Source organism: Amphiura filiformis, chromosome 18 (genome assembly GCF_039555335.1).
Source record: "Amphiura filiformis chromosome 18, Afil_fr2py, whole genome shotgun sequence".
NCBI lineage: Eukaryota > Metazoa > Echinodermata > Ophiuroidea > Amphilepidida > Amphiuridae > Amphiura > Amphiura filiformis.
The window spans coordinates 54,236,852-54,255,396 of record NC_092645.1 but is presented as its reverse complement, the minus strand read 5'-3'; the positions used below and the strand labels follow the sequence as shown (position 1 = coordinate 54,255,396).

The following is an 18,545-nucleotide window of genomic DNA, read 5'->3' as shown; positions in this document are numbered from 1 at the left end:
TTTTACATTTATTATGATTTGCCTTTTCAACTGTCTTGAATTTTTAAAATGATTCTTACCATTGCAATCAAATTTATAATCCAAATATTCAGTTAAAACTGACATTTTACAAGATATAATTAGAATTAGTAAATGTTTGGTAGGAGTTACTGTACCATACTGTCTATATCCATGTAAAAATGCAGTTTTGTTTTGATAATATAGCAGGGCAGATAAAAAAATATATTGGCATTTATAGCCTTTCACATGTATCAAAGTATTCTACATTTATTCCGCTAGCGCTGAGAACATGTCAGCTGCAATAGAGTACCCAAGGCTCGCTCATACCTTTGGGCATCACTCAATGGACAATATTCATAACAGCTCCCCATTTCATCCCTGGGTAGAGAGAGGCAAGTGAGGAAAAGCGCCTTGCGCAAGTGCACAACATGATGGCACTGCCGGGGCTTGAACTCAGCAGAGCCCGATACCGCTGCGCTACCATGCCCTACAGCTAACATGCCCTATTCGCCCTCTGCACGGATCCGCCATCTTGCTACCAAAATGAGGTTCTCCCTGCAAACGCATGCGCAAAATCTCCCATTTTTAATTCTCGCCCTTTTCTAGCAATGTGCCAGAAGGATTTTGCAAAGCGTGCGCGATTTAACACACTCATTTGACAGGCGTACGCACACGCAACAAACACTTTGCGGGTAGAATCTTGTTTTGAGATGACCGTGTGATTGGTGAGCCAGTGTTCTTAGTCGGTTAATTAACCTCAATCTTACCGGTTAATTAACCGGTTAATTAACCGCATCATATTTAACCGGTGGTAAAATAGGTTAATTATGAATTTTGAATTATTCTGAGTTTCTGACACTTTTTTAAGTTTTAACATTTAAATATCACTTCAATGTTCACTGGAAATATTAAAATAGTAAATATCTTCTTGTTCTCTAGTCCTAGAGTGTCATGCAGCACATTATATTCATAGACCATGCAGACTATATCATGGTCTATGCGCGCACATGTAGTACAAATCTGGGGGAGTTTCTTTAAAAAATTTTGTGCAAAAAGTTACTATTTTCATCTGTTTTGTCATACAGTTGTAAATTCAATGAAATATGAAATTGCAAGAAAATCTGGGGGGGAGTTTCTTTGAAAAATTTTGTGCAAAAAGTTACTATTTTCATCTGTTTTGTCATACAGTTGTAAATTCAATGAAATATGAAATTGCTAAAGAGCACTTACAAATTGATGACCCAAAATGTGCAAATTCCGGCGCTTTTTGCGCATCGCACATTTTCCGTCTTTACCCATAGATATACCAAAATTGCTGAAAAGGTATCCCAAAACCGTGGCACATCCCCATATATCTTCAACCAGGCAGTACGCCCCCCCCACACACACACTACCGTTGTACAAGTGCCCAAAAATCCACAGCAGAGTGAGCAGATTATACCATTTTTACCCAGGATTGTTTCAATCAGTAAATAAAAAGTTAATAAAATTAAAAATGTATGCGAGTCACAGACTTACAGTGCCATTGTGCATCTGTGTCAACTCAATGAGTGTAATTTTTTTTAAACAGGTTGAATTGACATAATAAGTTTATATGAAAATAATTTTTTAATTTTTTAATTTTCAAATGGACTGTTTTAAAAGTAAAGGTGGACAAGAACACTTCATCTGCTCATGTTATGCTTGTGCAATGTTCTTCAGTATGGTGTCATAGTGAATTCCAAGCTCGGATTTATATATTTTCCAACCATAATTAACCAATCTTACTGGTTAATTAACGTTATTTAACCGCCGTTTATAATTTACCGGTTAATTACGAACCTTTTTACAAATAATTTTAGATGATCAAACAATTTTTTTAGGCCTTGATGACAAATACTCACCAATTGCACTGTACATATTATACTGAGTAAATAAAAGATGATACCAAATGCTATGAAGTAAGCATTGTTGTAATCTGAGCACTCCCCGCCTTTGTATTGCACCTGTAACACAAAAAATATGTATAATATTACAATGTTATTTGCAGCTACATATTTCCTCAGTTTAATTAACTGGTGATCAGATTTTTACATGTTGTGTTTTGAACCTCACATTGAGGCACGTATCAAAATAATTGGATTCACAGGATACGAATACATATAAGGCTATAATAAATAAAAGCTCCTGCGCATGTTAATAAAATCGTGAGCGTTATGCTCAATTAAAAAGTCATATTTCAATTTTTTTCATTTTGTTTTACATTTTCTGTCCAAATTTTCCAAGAAAACAACCAAACCTGTAGTCCTGTATACATTTTTATAAAGGTCAACATCGTATCATCATCATATTTGCATTCTCTTTTGAATGGGTTTATAGCCTAATGTATTATATTTGCTGTCTACAGAAGATAGCAACTTTAAAATGAAAGTTCCATTCTCGCCATTTTGTGAAACATTTTTAATCATACTCTGTAAACTTTTTCTTTTCAAGAAATAGGGGCAACAATAAGTTGCTGTCTACAGAAGATAGCAACTTTTAAATGAAAAGTCAAATGAAAGTCATAAGTTATTGCACCACCCTGGGATTGATTCATTTTTCTTAGAGATGAATGCATTCATACATGCCCTTGTAATTTCCAACATTTTTTTCAGAAAATTTTGTACAGATACTGTTCCATTCACTCATCTCAATTCAAACTTTCTATAGTGTATGTTTCTTCTTCTTTTGTTTCCCTTTTCCCAGTCGTGACAAAACAACAAATATGCACTACCTAACCCACCTACATGTAGAAATTGCCTGTTCCAGTTGAAATCCACATCCCCTATGGAAGACATGACCTTAATCTTCCACCCGGGAGTGTGATTTCGGGGGTTACCTAATTGGGTGACTCCATTTGAAATCTACACCCCCTGTGTGGGAAATTAAGGTTATGTCTTCCATTGGGGGTATATGGATTTCAACCAGAATAGCCCAATGTTCTTCTACATGTCATTCAATCTTTAACACACAAGACTATTTCCCTGATGAATGAGATAACACTGAAATTTCAGCAGCTAAAAACACCACAATGTACGTCAACAGTCCTCTAGAGGCTAGACCTACTTGTTTAAATTGTGTGGGTCTAGCCTTCTAAAAAGCACAAACCCTACTGATATTTTGTAAATAAAATAAACATTTTTTGAGACTGCTGAGTTCTATAAAAAAAAAGCACAATTTGTGTAACCCTATTGACCTTTTGTAAATAAAATAACTATTTTGTTTGGCAGAAATTGTTTTTATGGCAGCGAATACAGGTGACAGTTGTAGGGGGGAGGGGGGGTTAGTGGCAACATCTGGAATTTTTTCTGGAGCAAAGTTAAATGGGGGGGGGGGGGGACACTGGCCAACTTTGCCTGATTTTTGCACAAAAATAAGGCAATTTTGACACAAAATAGGGTGATTTTTGCCCAAAATACAGCCAATTTCACCAAAAATAGTGATTTTCTGTATTTTTTTTTTTTTTGCTGAGCAGGGCCATACTGGGGTGCAAAGAAAAAAAAAAAAATAGGGGGGAATATAAAGCAATGTCTTACCTCACAGATACAGGTCCCATTGTGACAGTCCCCATGCCCGGAACAGTTGGCCGGGCAGAATAAATTTGAGTTGGATGAATGGAACATCTTCATGATTCCTGTTAACGTTAGATTCCACATGTTTTTCTCCCACATGAGGGAACCCGAAGTATATGTTGGATGATGGGTTTCTGGTTGTTATGGAGTTCGCTGGTGAGGAAGATTAAGGAATATTTTATCGGATAAATCTGAAATTAGAAATAAAAAAGATTAAATTATGAGCAAGACATTTCTTGAATGAGCGATAAAATCAGAGGAGTGTGAAGATTGATGTGTTATTAATTGCTATGCCATCAACGATAACATCGTTGGGCAGGAAAAAGCTCCTTTTTGGCCCCTGAACATGTTTAAAGCAAAACATCCTATACGTTACATTGGAGGTTTTGTTTTAAACATGTTCGGGGGCCTAAAACACAATAGGAGGGTTTTCCTGCCCAACAATGTACATTGTATATACATTTTGATGTAAGTCAATTAAAGAATGTAAGATTTCAATTGATAAATTCTGAAAATCATCGTGTTTGTTTTTACGGTGTTCTACAAATTGTATAAAACATGGTGTTTTTGTATTAAAATCCCCTGCTTTATACAGTCATGTAGCAATTTAATAAATTATGAGTACTTTTATGACAAATTCAACATGCAGTCCATTTTGTACACTCTGCCGATATCAAACCAAGATAAAAATAAAGTGTTGTTAATTATTACATTCAGAAGATAACATTATTTCCCATATCTGACTCATTTCCTTTGATTACGCCATGTTTTATCGGTTTATTTGTACGGTACAGCACACCTGTTTTCAAGTTCATGTGTTTTGTCATAATAAAAGTTGTTTTCAACAAAAATATCATGTATCTAAAACGACATATAACCAATGCTAGAATTATATTGTACAATAAAGTTTGAGATTATGCCTCTATGTGGAATTTATTCAATACTGTATAATACTGGTAATGCTATTTCTGGGTCTCGCTGAAACCAAAGCACAGCATGAAAATATAAATTCATCAAAATGTCACTGAAAGTTCATCACTATTTTTACACTCCTGACTCAGAACTCAAAAGTGTGATCCAGTTGACATAGTGATACATGTAACCAGTGTTCGAATTTAGGAAAAATAACAAGATTACAATTTCTGGTTGTCCGTCTAAGTTTTTGGTTGTCTGTAGGCCTACAAATGTGACTTTTGGCTAGATTTATGGTTGTCCGGCGGACAACTGAATCAGTATTTTTGGTTGTCCGGCGACTTTTTTAGTTGTCCCGGGCAACCGGACAACCAAAATTTCGAACGCTGCATGTAACACTTCGTTGGCGAATAAAGTCCCAACTTACACTAAATGTGTAAATTCAGAAAAGCGTGCGTTAGTCAAGCAATATGTTAAGCGCAGTTCACGTAGGTGGTGTGCCAAGCTGTTTGTACGCTATTCTATAGTATATCAATCCACGATATTATGAGTCCCGCCGATTACAAGCTGATCAAAAACATGCATTATACATGTAATACCCATGGATACACCCCACACTACACACATACTCACAAAACAACATTCAGAGAGCTTCATGAAGAACATGTTGACACCAAGTCAAGAGTTGGCAAACTGACTTCCAAGTATTTTCTTTCACACACAAAAAGTCATTGTTGATCAGTATTGCCAAAATGATACAGAAACCACACAATTGGGCTTGTTTTTGTGACGGAAAATTGGTTGGCTCACAATAGCCAAGTAATATTATTCAATTGGGCCCCCTGGTTGTCCCCATCAAGTCCTCCAAACCTACACCCCTTGCCCTTGGGAATACGGATTGGTTGGCAACATTGTCTCAGTTAGGGTTGCCAAATTTGGTAGCCCAATTGGGCGACTTTTGAAGATTTTTCCCGCGACTTTTGACAATTTCCTGTCACATAGAAACCAATGGTTAAGAAAATATTTGGGTGACTTTTCAACATTGGCTCCCGCGACTTCCGATAGCTTCATGCCCCATAGAAACCAATGGTAAAGAGAAAAATTGGGCGACTTTTCCGATTATTTGACCCGCGATTCGGGCTGAAATCTTTTGGCAACCTGGGTCTCAGTCTGGAGCTGCCAACCACAAAGTCTCAGTCTGGAGTTGCCAACCACAAAGTGTTCATTTCTGACAAAGGCTTCAATCACATCTGTGGTTCAATGTTCTCCTAATCTACATTTATCCATCCCATACTGTGAACTCTTGGGCAAATTCAAGTTCATGACCCATGCATAAGTTGCATGTTCATTACAAATGTGCAATTTGTTTGAGTGCATTGGGGGACTAACCAAATGATTAATGAAGCCATATGGATGAAACTATTATACTGTGTGGCAGCTTATCAGGGGTGCATTTTCAGCCATTTCCTTTCAACTTGGGGAGCATTTTAAGCCATTTTGGTTCATTGATGGGCTCCAGATATTTCATGAAACTTTGGTTGTAAGAGAGTGTGTTTTTTGACTTTTTTCAAATATTTTTTGCAAAAAGTTTCCAAACCTTGGTATAATTTCAGGTCTGTTTTTTGACAAATTAGGTTTAAAGTCAGGTAGTTTTTCTAAGTCCCAAACTAAAGTTGAGACCCCCCTGCTCCATTTCAATATGTTTCTCCAGACACCATAATAATTGAATTTTAAAACAAATAACTTGGATTTTTTTCTGTTGTCTTTTTCAACCAGATAAACATTTTGTATTTTATTTTTCATTTTCCTTGCAAAATCAATCGCACACACACAAAAAAGGTAACATATGACGATCAAATACCATGAGTCTCTCTTTCTTCAAACGGTATGCATACATGTACATGAAAACCTGAGATAACTCCATATTGAAAAAGCAAGTAGACACATATAAATCAATACCAATCATGAATATTTTATTTTTAAATGAAGCCTTCTATTTTCTGACCTTGCAATTTGCATCAATGAATAAACCAATCCGAACAGTAACAATTGAAATGGCATGTCGGTGGTAACAGGCTTCAAGTATTTGAAGCCCAGGGACAACGGCACAGGGAGTACAAACAGCCAGAAGTTTATACCCTCATCGGAACTGACTGTGAGATCTTTGTCATCCACAGTATCTGCCCCACAACTCAAATGCATAGATAGCGGATGAATTTTACCCCCACCGTGGATCGAACCAAGGACCAGAGTCAAACAGTTTAACCACTGAGTCATGCTGCTCATTGCACTGAATTTAATTTTGGCCTAGAAAGGCAGCTTTTTATTAATATTAGAAGCAGGGTTGTTGATTTTTTTTAAATTTAAATCAATTTTTTTGATTTTTTCATTCCAAGAAGAGCTATACCCTATGAAATAGTCAAAAGAATACCAGTGGAATGCTAGTCATATGCACAATCCTACCAGGTATTTATAAAAAATCAAAACATGTTTTTACACGTGAAAATTTCAAAGAAAATATTTGGTAAAATTTTGGGGGAAAACCTGTTGAATTCAACACCTTGAAGATGAATTTTGGTAATAGATAAAGTGACATCATAGAGGTATTTTAGGGCTCATATTGAAATTCCCTTACACAGGCAGATGTGTGCCATCCTGCAGCTTTCTTGTGCTAGCCTTCTTTTGTTAAAATCCTGGGCAGGGTGTATCACTGATGCATATAATCCATCCGTTTTATGACCGAGCTTTCCTGAGGCTTAGCGAGGGGAATCCTGCCTTCTTTCTGTGTGAAAACGTGGTAGGGTATTTCAATATAAGCCCTTAATTGTATCCAAAAGGTGTAGAAACAGTCAATTTAATAAAGAAATTAACTTACATGAATTTATCAAAAATGGTCAAAAAATGAAAATTAAGTTGATTTAACGATTTAAAAAAAAATCAAGTGATTTAAATCGGCGTGATTTAAATCAAACAACCCTGAAGCATCAAGTCTTTAAGTGGGTGAAGACACATTACTAACTTACCTTTAACGCACATAGGAACATAAACACTGTCAACAAATCTTGCCTCATCAATTGAATTAGATCAACAAGAAAGGACACAAGTTAACCTGTTCTCTGATAAAACCAACAAATGGATGGTGATGTGTGGAATGACTTGAAATTGGATGTAACATCAAGATAAATTGATGTGATCATTCTTAAAGCACTTCCATTTCAAAACCATGCGCCATGCCATCTCCTTAAAATAAGACGATGAAATTGTCATCCATGATCCATCAAAGATACATGTATAGCCAACATTGCTGATAGACCGGTGAATGTATCAGCAGTAGCACATCAGCCTGGAACATTGAAGTGCTGATAGTCTACTCCCCATGTACATGTATGTATATGGGCAGCCAAAGCACACAAGTAAAACTGTTGAGATGGGACTTTTATCTCCAGCACTTACAGGTCTGTTGTTAAGACTACATGATGTAGGGCTTTATAAATAAAGGTGAATCCTAATGATTGCTAGTCTTGTGCACAGGTTGTCTGCAATCACATATATTGCCGTTCACATTGGAAATAATTCTGTTATAATATTAGCATGGTCTGTGGAGGAGATTATTTGCTTGCATGCCTGTCTTTACCTGTGTCTTGTGTAGTGGCTCATCAAATGTGTAGATCCAAGTGAGTGAGTAATTAAAATGGGAGTTACTACATAGTTGAGTTATAAAGTAAAAATAAGTCACTTTGGGTAGACACACTCTTTAAAAACCAGGGTTGTAGCTCCGCCGGTCGGGGGTAACCGGCACTGATGCTGAACGGCCGCTACAAAATACAATTTAAAAAAAAAGCAACCTGTAGCCTATTCCCGGCCCCGATCCCTCAGGTTTTCTAAAAAGATTCTCCCTTCAGCCATCGCTCCAATTAGATAGTCAAATTAGCCAGCACCTAAAAACTTGTGCTACATGTAGCTACAAGCCTGTTAAACAAGGCGGTTCTCGAACCATGAGTCTCGCCTGCTTTCGCGACCCCCTGCTTTTGCGATTACTTTTGGTAGAGGTAAATGAATTTGGCGGTTTTTGGCTGGGCACGATTACTTGGCTGATGGTGACTGTACCCAGCAAGTTTCATGCCTATCCGACAGTTTTTACTAATTTGACCTCAGATGACCCCTGTTGACCCTGAAATGACCTTCCAAAAATTTGGCTCTAAATGTGAGTTGTACCCACCAAGTTTCTTGCCCATACGACAGTTTTTAGTAATTTGACCTCAGATGACCCCTGGGTGACCTCGGATGACCCCAACCTACGATAGAGGACCCTACCCCATATGCAAAGGTATGCTGTATAGCACCATCTGTCGCTGTCTTACGACCGTGGACTTCCACGGAAGTCCCACGGTTCACAATGTGTGGTTCTTGAGTGGACGTTTTATTTTTTTTGTAGGTGAAAACAAATGCACCCTGTAGTACATTCCGGGTACCTCACACTACCTAACACTCTGGTAATTCTTACTAAATACACTCACTAAAAACTAAATATAACTCCCATCAAGACTCCCCATTCTATGACTCCCCATCACAGATCCTCATAAATTATACACCTGATATCCTAGACTTAAGTGAATTCCAAAAGTTTGTTGACCCAGCGAAGTGCTGGAGAGGTGAACAAACTGTCATCACTAGGGTGTGTGACAGTGTTGCCAGATCTATCCACAATGTACGTATGTAGTGCTATCCACATCTTGTACATGATGAAACTAGACGATGAAACCATCTAGACAAATAGTGGCCCTAATAGTATAAACACAATTGGGCTTGAATAAGACCAGTGACGGAGGTAGTAATTTCTCAAGGAGGGGGGCATGGAATTGATTGTGCCATTTAGCGGAGCTGAGGGAGAATGTGGGATGGGTGTGTTCTCCCTCCTGTGTGAAAGCTAGAAATCTAGTGGTAAGAGAATCAATATGGCCTAGATGGTGTTGTAATTATTGTAAATTTGGAAAATGGTTAAAATGCTGATGCCTATTGTGTAATAAATTGAGTCTCAAGCCTCAAGCCTAAATACAAGTCTTCATCTTGTAATCAGTTTACATGTGATGTAAGTCACTTTTCAAATGGAGTGTACTGTATTAAAGCAATTTTTGGTTGAAAAAAGATACATTTTCAGCATCCCCTTCATATTAGGCTGGTAGAGGGATATCAGACAGAATGTTCAAATCTGTTGAGACTTGTATAATTTGTAAATGTACAGATAACAATTATTGTGCACATTGTGTAAACATTAGGGCCTATAAACTTTGTCTCAAGTAGTTTACATACATACATACATACATAAAGGTGATTTAAGGCGCTTATGCAAAAAATTGATCTAAACGCACAAAACTACAATACCAACAACAAACAATAACCAGCCAGTGGAAAACAAGAAAAGTCAATGTAAAGACAAAATGAAAATTACTAAAAATTGTACAAGTGAGTTTTCAACAGCTTTTTGAATTGTGTGAGAGAAGAAGCTTCCCGTATGTTACAACCATCATCATCAATGCCTTTGTACATAACATGATAAATGGGCTATTCCAGTTGAAATCCATACACCCCTTATGTAAGACATGACCTTAATCTCCCACACAGGGAGGGTGAATTTCAAATGGAGTCCCTCATTCAGGTATAACCCCATTTGAAATTCATACTCCCCATGTGGAAGATTAAGGTCATGCATTCCATAGGGGGTGTATGGATTTCAATTGGAATAGCCTAAGGATGACAAGACAATATGATGTTCAAGACAAATCATGTGATCATCATGTACCTGTCACATGTTTTGTACCTATTTTGTTTGCGCATGCTATTAAATATTTGCGTTATCAGCAAAATTTTGCCTCTCAGACGCACGAGATCCAGGGCTGCACACGCTACATGCATACCTCCAGTGGTGTAATTGAGGAGTTTGATAAAATTTGGAGCCAACCTTTTTTGGCCATTCATTATGAACTTAGTGTTCATGAAATTTAAATTTAACACAAGAGTATTAAGATCGCTGAAGGTGACAGTAAATTGGAGTGAAGATAGTCAAAGATAAACTGATATAAAGCACCTTGCATTTTGCACTCAATTTGAAAATGTTTCAATTTTTTCGTATATACATGTACTAGTAACTGGGTTTCTTTTGTTCTGATGCCTGTTTTCCTTCTTTTTTGTCACTGAAGTTTAATTTTTTAGTGGCATTATTAATTAAATTACTACAATGTTGTTTTGAATCTCTCTCATTCATTTCTAAATTTAATTTGCTGAATTAATTAATTTATTTATTGCACTGAGTTAATCCATACATCATTCAATGTAATCTTAATCTATCATCGAGTTTCGCGCCGTCGGTGCAGCAGGGCTAAAACTAGGGTAGCTTTGACGATGGCCAAATGTGGTAGGGTATTGATTTGGTTGACAGCCCTCAAATTAACCCACGGCACCCATGGCATTTTGCCGTGGGTGCCCATCCCCACTGCTGTAATGCCCTCAAAATATGTCCTTTACCCAAGGCAGTCACTTGTCGCACCCTCTAATGAAGTTGCCGTCAGTGCCCCTCAGCCCCAGCCCTGCCCCTTCATTATAAAATCATCTATCTATGTTTGTGTGTGTTTTCTTCACTTTTGAGAAATTGCCTTGGTGCCCTTCTCAAATTTTCAACAGTTGCCATGATGCCCTCTTGAAATATTACAAACTGCTGTGCTGCCTTGCCTTTTCAGTGAAAATCCAAGGCAATTATCAACTTGCCCTAAAAAAGTTGCTGTGCCCCTTCCAACCCTAACCCTACCCGTGGTTCGGAAGGGAAAGAAGGAACGAAAAAGGAGAGAAGATGAAGGAGAAAGTCACTTGGCACCCCCTCGGACCCCTCGCATGCCACGCAGAAGATCCCCATCATGTAGCTACACAGGTGACGTTGGCCCGGTCAATGATTCTTTGGGTATATGACTTGGTCTGATTGCGTCATCAAGTCCTGTGGAATCCATGCACGCAGAGTGGTTTTAATAGTGAGCTTTAGTGAGTCCTAGTTGGGTTAGGGTTAAGGAGGCATAGGAAAAACATGCATATAGCTTAAGGAGGCATAGGAAAAACATGCATATAGCTTAACCCTAACCCTACCCGTGGTTCGGAAGGGAAAGAAGGAACGAAAAAGGAGAGAAGATGAAGGAGAAAGTCACTTGGCACCCCCGGGATTCGAACCTCGGCCCCTCGCAGAAGATCCCCAGCATGTAGCTACACAGGTGACGTTGGCCCGGCCAACGATTCCCTGGGTGTATATGACTTGGTCTGATTGCGTCCTGGGATTGCGTCATCAAGTCCCGTGGAATGCATGCACGCAGAGTGGTTTTAATAGTAGGGGGGTCACATCATTATTTTATCTACAATATAAATGTTTGGCATTAAGTTTTTCAGAAGCATCTTGCAAAAAGATGAAGATAGCAATTTAAATGGTTCAAATTGGATAAAGCGTTTTTGAGTTACGCCAATTTAAAATTTCGAAAAATTGCTGTTTTTCAGCATGATTTGGATAAAACGCATGTTTTCGACAATATGGAATGTATAAAAAAAAAAAAAAATCAAAATTATATGCTTCCTATGTCTGATTTTCACTTTAAGTTGCTGTATAACTGAGTCTTTCAACATAGATATGTCAAGAGGTACATCATTTGCTTCAGTTTTTGAAAAAGATTACTCCAAATATGGACTAAAACACCAAAATCAAGGATCGTCGCACTCTCATTTTAACCCCTTGCAGAATAAAATTGCAGGTTTACGACAATCTCAGATTAAAAATATGAATTGTGAATGGCTGCATTTACACTAAGCCAACTCTAACCCTTGGGTTGAAACACAAAAACAACAACAAAAGCTTCATGTGCATCAAAATATTGTGAGAAATTGCCTCCAAAGTGGGAAAAATCTAGAAAATCAAGGAAATTGCCGCTCAATGTAAAAAGTGCTACAGTATGAAACAGCAAGTTACGGACACCCTCGGAATAAAAATATCAACTTTGTACATCCATATTCAAGGTAAAACAACTCTAGGACTTCAAGTTGGACCACTGCAGTAGATAAAAACAACAAGTTGGTCATAATATGTTGATAACTACACTCCAGAAATGGAAAAATATGAAAACTTCACAAGTAAGGTCAACAATTTCTATATGGGAAAATACACAGGAAAATGGCCAAAAAACAAATGTTTCAATATATTGCCATTTTTGAACCCAACATCCTAGAAATTTCTTGTTTACGCTAAAAGAAAGATATTTTTGTGGAGATTCAGGAAAAAGGAGTCTCAATTTGATTGCACATGTGGCACACAGTAGGGTAACTCATCATCTACAGTCATCATATCAAAATTTCACCCTTGGACGGCGTTTCCTATGGGAAAATACACACGTTTCGGGCAAAAAAACATCAAATTTTCAAATTTATCGTAGAAAAAAACAAGTTGTGCCAAAATAAAGATACATTTCTCATGGTTCAGAAAAAGTAACTTTAAAATTCACTACATCGTTGGCACGGTCGAAAAAACTCACTTTCTAAAGGCAATTTCTTAATTTCTTCTGCGGATCCAGACACTGGTCTTTGCTGATAAATAATCGGGTGCTTTCACAGAGCCGCCGTGTAAAATTCAAAAGGTCAATAGACCTAAAAATATTTTTTTGTAACTACACATATACTAAATAAATATTTCAAAATGTTTAGGTCTGTATGAAGAAAACAATTTGATATTTTTTATGCTCAAAACATGCCATTGTTCATTTATGGGTCGTATGCAGACACCTAATGAGCAAATGTGTGACCCCCCTATTAATAGTGAGCTTTAGTGAGTCCTAGTTGGGTTAGGGTTAATTCGAGGGCTGTTGGTTGATATTCCTTTGCATTTGGCTGCAGAGTAGGTGAAGTATCTATTTTTGAGTAAAATCCTTGTTTTGGCTAATGAAAGTTGATTCCCAGTTTCCCGTTACATAGTTTTTCATGACTGGGTACATGTAGGTGACTGTTTCATTATTCATTATTTTCAAACTTCCATTATCGGTGCAAAGTTAATTACGGAATGCTATGTTTTGAGGCCCAAATAAATTAATAAAGTATAGTAATGACCAATATTTTATGCTCCCGAAACGTCGGTTGTTTTGTCTTTTTAACCCTAAATTTTGGATGTTGTTGTACATATTAAACAGTTTTTAACATTTATTTTCCTTGCTTATGTACACTACTTGAATCTTTTTAAGATCCATTCAAAGTTTCCCTGCTGGTCAGTTGGTACTGTTTTAGTTTGCTTTTTTGCAATATTTTATTACAAGTTTATTTGATTAAATTACATATATTTGCAAGAAAAACAAGAATAATTTGACTTTAAACTTTATTAATTTGATTTATTTTGATGTTGTCCATATATATAGCATGCTATACAATGCAGTAGAAATGCTTTCATATTTTTTCATACGCGGGTTCCCACGAACTTGGCTGCCTCTCTTCGTGTTCGGTCTATCCATTTTCAGTGGTAGGAGAAAATTAGATGTGCCAATTGCTAGTCTCCAGTAAATGCGCCGTACGATATCGCCATTTTACCACATAATTTAACCCAGCGTTTGCAAAAACTATCAGCGTTTTACGATACAATTTGCCGGCCAGGGTGAAAGATGACATTAAAACTATCCTTTTTTTCTTAAAAACTTGAAAAATGAAATATTTGATCAGCAATTGTTTCTGACCGGAGTCGGGTAACTGGGAATATCAACTTTCATTACGGTAGCCTTAGTCAGTGTTAGTTTGACAAGTTTTCGACATCCTAGCTTAGGGTCATTTTTGAAAGTCAATCCACACGGATGCTTACAACTTTTATAGTGCCTCCCCCCGGGCTATTTTTATACCCAAAAGTGAAAAAGTCAAATTAGTAAGTTGAACCCACATGAACCAGGACCATTTACATTTGGTGCAGGCATTCTATGCTCAGCGAGGTCACATCACACTCCGTGTGACGTGCCCTGAATTCCAAATAACTTTCGTAAGCGACAGACAAATTGCAGGAAAGCGTGCCAATTAAAGCTTCCTGTAATATCTATTGCATAACAGGTTTAACTTTTATACTAGGTCATAGGGTAGAAACGATAGTTGTACAATTGTACGAAAATATTATACATTTTGTTATAGGCCTAAAAAGTAAAATGTTTACATTAAAATATAATATTGGTCCACACGTTGTGCATGTATTCAGTTGTTCGACCTATACAGGCATTCAGCTTTTGGACTTACCTTTGTCGTGTTTTACACCAACATGATCAAAGTCATGAAGTGCTTCTTTGTTGACAAACTAGATACAGGTTGTTGAACATGTACCGTACGTGTTGTGTGTGTACGTGTGTTGAGATTGTTATTGAAAATATTGACATGAGCGACGCAGAGTACGAGTAAGAAAAAGAACAAAGATCTTACCTAAGCTAGAGGTTTATCATCACAAGAATCTCTGTGCACGGATAAACATTTCGTTTTCCTAATGTAGATAATCCTGGGAATTCCGTTTGTGGTTATGACGAAATGTGTTCATTTTGTCTGCGCTACTCACGAGTTTCTGCTACAGCTGATTATGATAAAATGATGTTTTCCTAATTTTTTCACCACAGTGTTGCTAGATCTTTATTTCTAATAAAATAAAGCTAGTCAAACATATAAATTTACATATTCTTGAGACATAATATGCATCTGTATATATAAATTGGAGACTATCTTGGAAAGGTTGTTCAGAAAATAAGAGTTTTGTGGCCTCGATAAAATTTAATTTAAGGAAAATATAAAATGTAAGGTAGAAACACATCAACCTTTGACACAAAGAGCCGTCGATTGCGAATGACGTCGTCTTGTACAGGTCGACAAACTTTTGAGGTGAACGGAGGTGAACAAACTTTTCGAGGTTCGCGGGGGAGTCAGGTGAACGAACTTTCTTCACCACCATTTATAGACCTCCGGGATCTGAGACGAATATACCTAAAATCGTCTCAGTCCGGGATAGACCTGTGAGGGTAAAATTTGGGGAGGGGAGACATTTTTTGGCACTCATGCATGGTGGGGAGACATGGGGCGCCTTTTAAAGCTCTAAAAAGGCTTAGGAAAACAGCATAGAAACATCTGCTGGACCATTTAAGCCCGGCATTTAAGGTTTGCAAATTGTGATCCCAAAAATTTGGCATGTGCAAAGCCAAAGGGGGGGGAGATTTTTGGCAGGTCGAGGGGGGAGCAATTTTTGCCGAGCCGTTTAGAAATATTACATTATGCGTTTCATGTTTGCCTCGCTTGTCACTTTCTTTCTGGGATCAGTCCCTATTTATTTAATTTTTTAATTTTCAAATCTGAAATTTTTAGTTTTTAGCGGGTTCGCCTCGAGGCCTTGGACAAGTTTAAAACTATCAAGCTTTCATCAGGAGTAGCTCTGACTTCTTCAAGACAAAGTACCTATGAATGAGACATGTAGGCCACCCCTTAATACCTACTGGTGGCTCTGAAAAGAGCCGTTCACTGAAGTGAAGACTGTCTCTTGTCAACAGAGAACAAGCAGATAACAGGGAAAGATCAAGAGGAAGACAGAAGAGGAGGCCCGAGGTGGTGTGATAGACAAGAAATGCAAGAGACAGAGAACAGTGGAAGCATTAAGAGGGCTACGTCCAACAATGGTCGAACACAGCCTGGTGCGATCTCGCCTATCTGCTGATGTAAAAGGTTTAGTGGCTCTGAAAAGAGACGTTCACTAAAGACTGCCCCTTGTCAACAGAGAACAAACAAACCTCGCCTATGCTAATTTAAAAGGTTTGGTGGTTCTGAAAAAAAGCCGATCACTGAAGGCTGCCCCTTTTATATTTACTATACATCATTACATCTCCATACCTGCCAACCCTAAAACCTCACAAATAGGGACAATGGGAGAAAAAAAATCTGAAAAAAGGGACATTCCTGAATTTCCTATACCTTACTGTAGTCATATTTTTGCAAAAATAGGGACACATGGTAAAATTGCTCTCTTTTATGCTATTTGTTTCTGTAAAAATAGGGACAGTCCCTATTAAATAGGAACAGTTGGCAGGTATGCATCTCTGGTAAAATGTTAATGCTCAAATTATTATTTTGCCCCTGAGTTGACATTGACCCTACGCTCATACCCAGAGACAGGCGATTTTTTCCGCGCAATTGGCGATTTTTTTCCTATGGGCAGGGATACATGATTTGCACTGAAAAAAAAAGTTCCGCAAAATTCCGCGCAATTTGCTATTTTTTTCCGCACAAATCGCCTGTCCCTGCATACCCACCACCACCATTAATGGTGTAATTTCACTCATGGATTAATCATGTTAATGATCTGATCACATTAAAACAAAATTACAGCCGACTATTATTTTACTATAATGGATTTTATTATACATTAATTTTGCACATGGGTAGTACTTTCTCTACACAATATATAAGTTAACTATTATTTCTAACTACAGTATCTTGTAATATCAAATTTTGAATAAATTTACCATGAATTTTGTTTGGTAGTCTACTGTCCCTTGTACTTGAACAGGTACATATTATACCTTTGCAAACATTGCATACCAAAGAAGCCCAGATTACTATTATACAGGCTGTATCAAAATGATTGGTACCCATCAGTTTCAAGTGATTATGTACAAGGCTACCACATATGGGTGTCATCTCGGTGGGGGGGGGCAAGGGGACATGCCCCAACTATCAACAAAATGGCCCATTTTTGTTCTTTTCACATTTCAAGCCGGATCAGCACTAATGGTACCACATCAAAATGCAACATTGGAGCTACCTTATTTATAGATGAATGTCATTAAACTTAAAACTATAAATCCTGGGTATTTCAAGAGCATCAAATGTTGCATATATTTGAGAAGAAGCATTTTTATTGCAAATGACCTTAAAAATCACCAAAATCCGTAGATTTTAAAATAAAAATTCTAAAATTTTCAAAATATGGGTCAGCATTCATTTGTACGGAATTTTTCCCAAATTGTTTAAAATCTGGGTCGGTAAAATAAGTTGCTTTGTTTTTTTCTGTCGCTTAAAACACAATGGGTACCAACAATTTTGATACATCTTGTATGAATCGTCCCAACATAACTTGTCGAGACAGTGGAGTGCCTGTGGCAATTCGCCGAGCACAGGTAGCCACAAAGGTGAAAACACCTTTGCATTGTAACATTTTGATAACATCGCCCTCTGCTGATACATGCACAAACAGTTTATAGTTTATTGGTATTCATCAGTATGCAACATTGGGCTATTCCAGTTGAAATCCATACACCCCCTATGGAAGACATGCCCTTAATCTCCCACACAGGGGGTGTAGATTTCAAATGGAGTCACCCATTCAGGTAACCCCATTTGAAATCCACACTCCCTGTGTGGAAGATAAAGGACATGTCTTCCATAGGGGGTGTATGGATTTCAACTGGAATAGCACATGATTCATGATGATATCTAGTAGGCCTAGGCTTATTTACTATTAGTGAAGAACTAAAAACACCAATCTATAAAAAACATCAATAAATAGCAACAATGATTCTGTAAGTAAAACACCTATAAATTTTTTGGACTTGAGTAACATTAATTTTGTCCTATTCTTACAGGCTTATTGATTTCACAAAATGGTGGGGGCAGTTTGAACTAATTGACCTTTTCGATAAATCCCATAAGCCTTTGCAGGTAGATCTGAGATGTTGTTATTTGACGTCACACCGACGTGCACATCATTTAGCGAACATCGTTTCTGCGCATTTGAAAGCTGTGAAATGCACAGTAACTATATGTGCAAATCGGTGTGACGACATCAGAGTTCTACCTGCAAAGGCTTATGGGATTTACTGAAAATTAAGATATGAATGCAATCAATGCAGTGTGCTTACTGCTGAAGTCAACTTCTGTTGTTCAATTAATTCACTGTGTTGTATCAAGTTCTAAGTTGAGTATTTTCCTGGTGATTAACTTAAACTGGGGAAGATAATGGGAAACATTTGTAAT

General features: G+C 37.5%; 1 protein-coding gene across 1 annotated transcript in view; it reads right to left on the bottom strand.

Moving 5' to 3' along the window:
- LOC140138815 (uncharacterized) overlaps positions 1–15,142 on the bottom strand; it is a 42,891-nt gene extending 27,749 nt beyond the window's left edge. Inside the window, exons 1-3 of the mRNA XM_072160587.1 lie at positions 14,961–15,142; positions 3,555–3,781; positions 1,884–1,985 (exon numbers count right to left, since the gene is read on the bottom strand). Of these exons, the coding sequence (XP_072016688.1) occupies positions 1,884–1,985; positions 3,555–3,689 (237 nt within the window). The 5' untranslated portion in view covers positions 3,690–3,781; positions 14,961–15,142. The remainder of the gene's footprint in view (positions 1–1,883; positions 1,986–3,554; positions 3,782–14,960) is intronic.
- Positions 15,143–18,545: the final 3,403 nt, after the last annotated feature.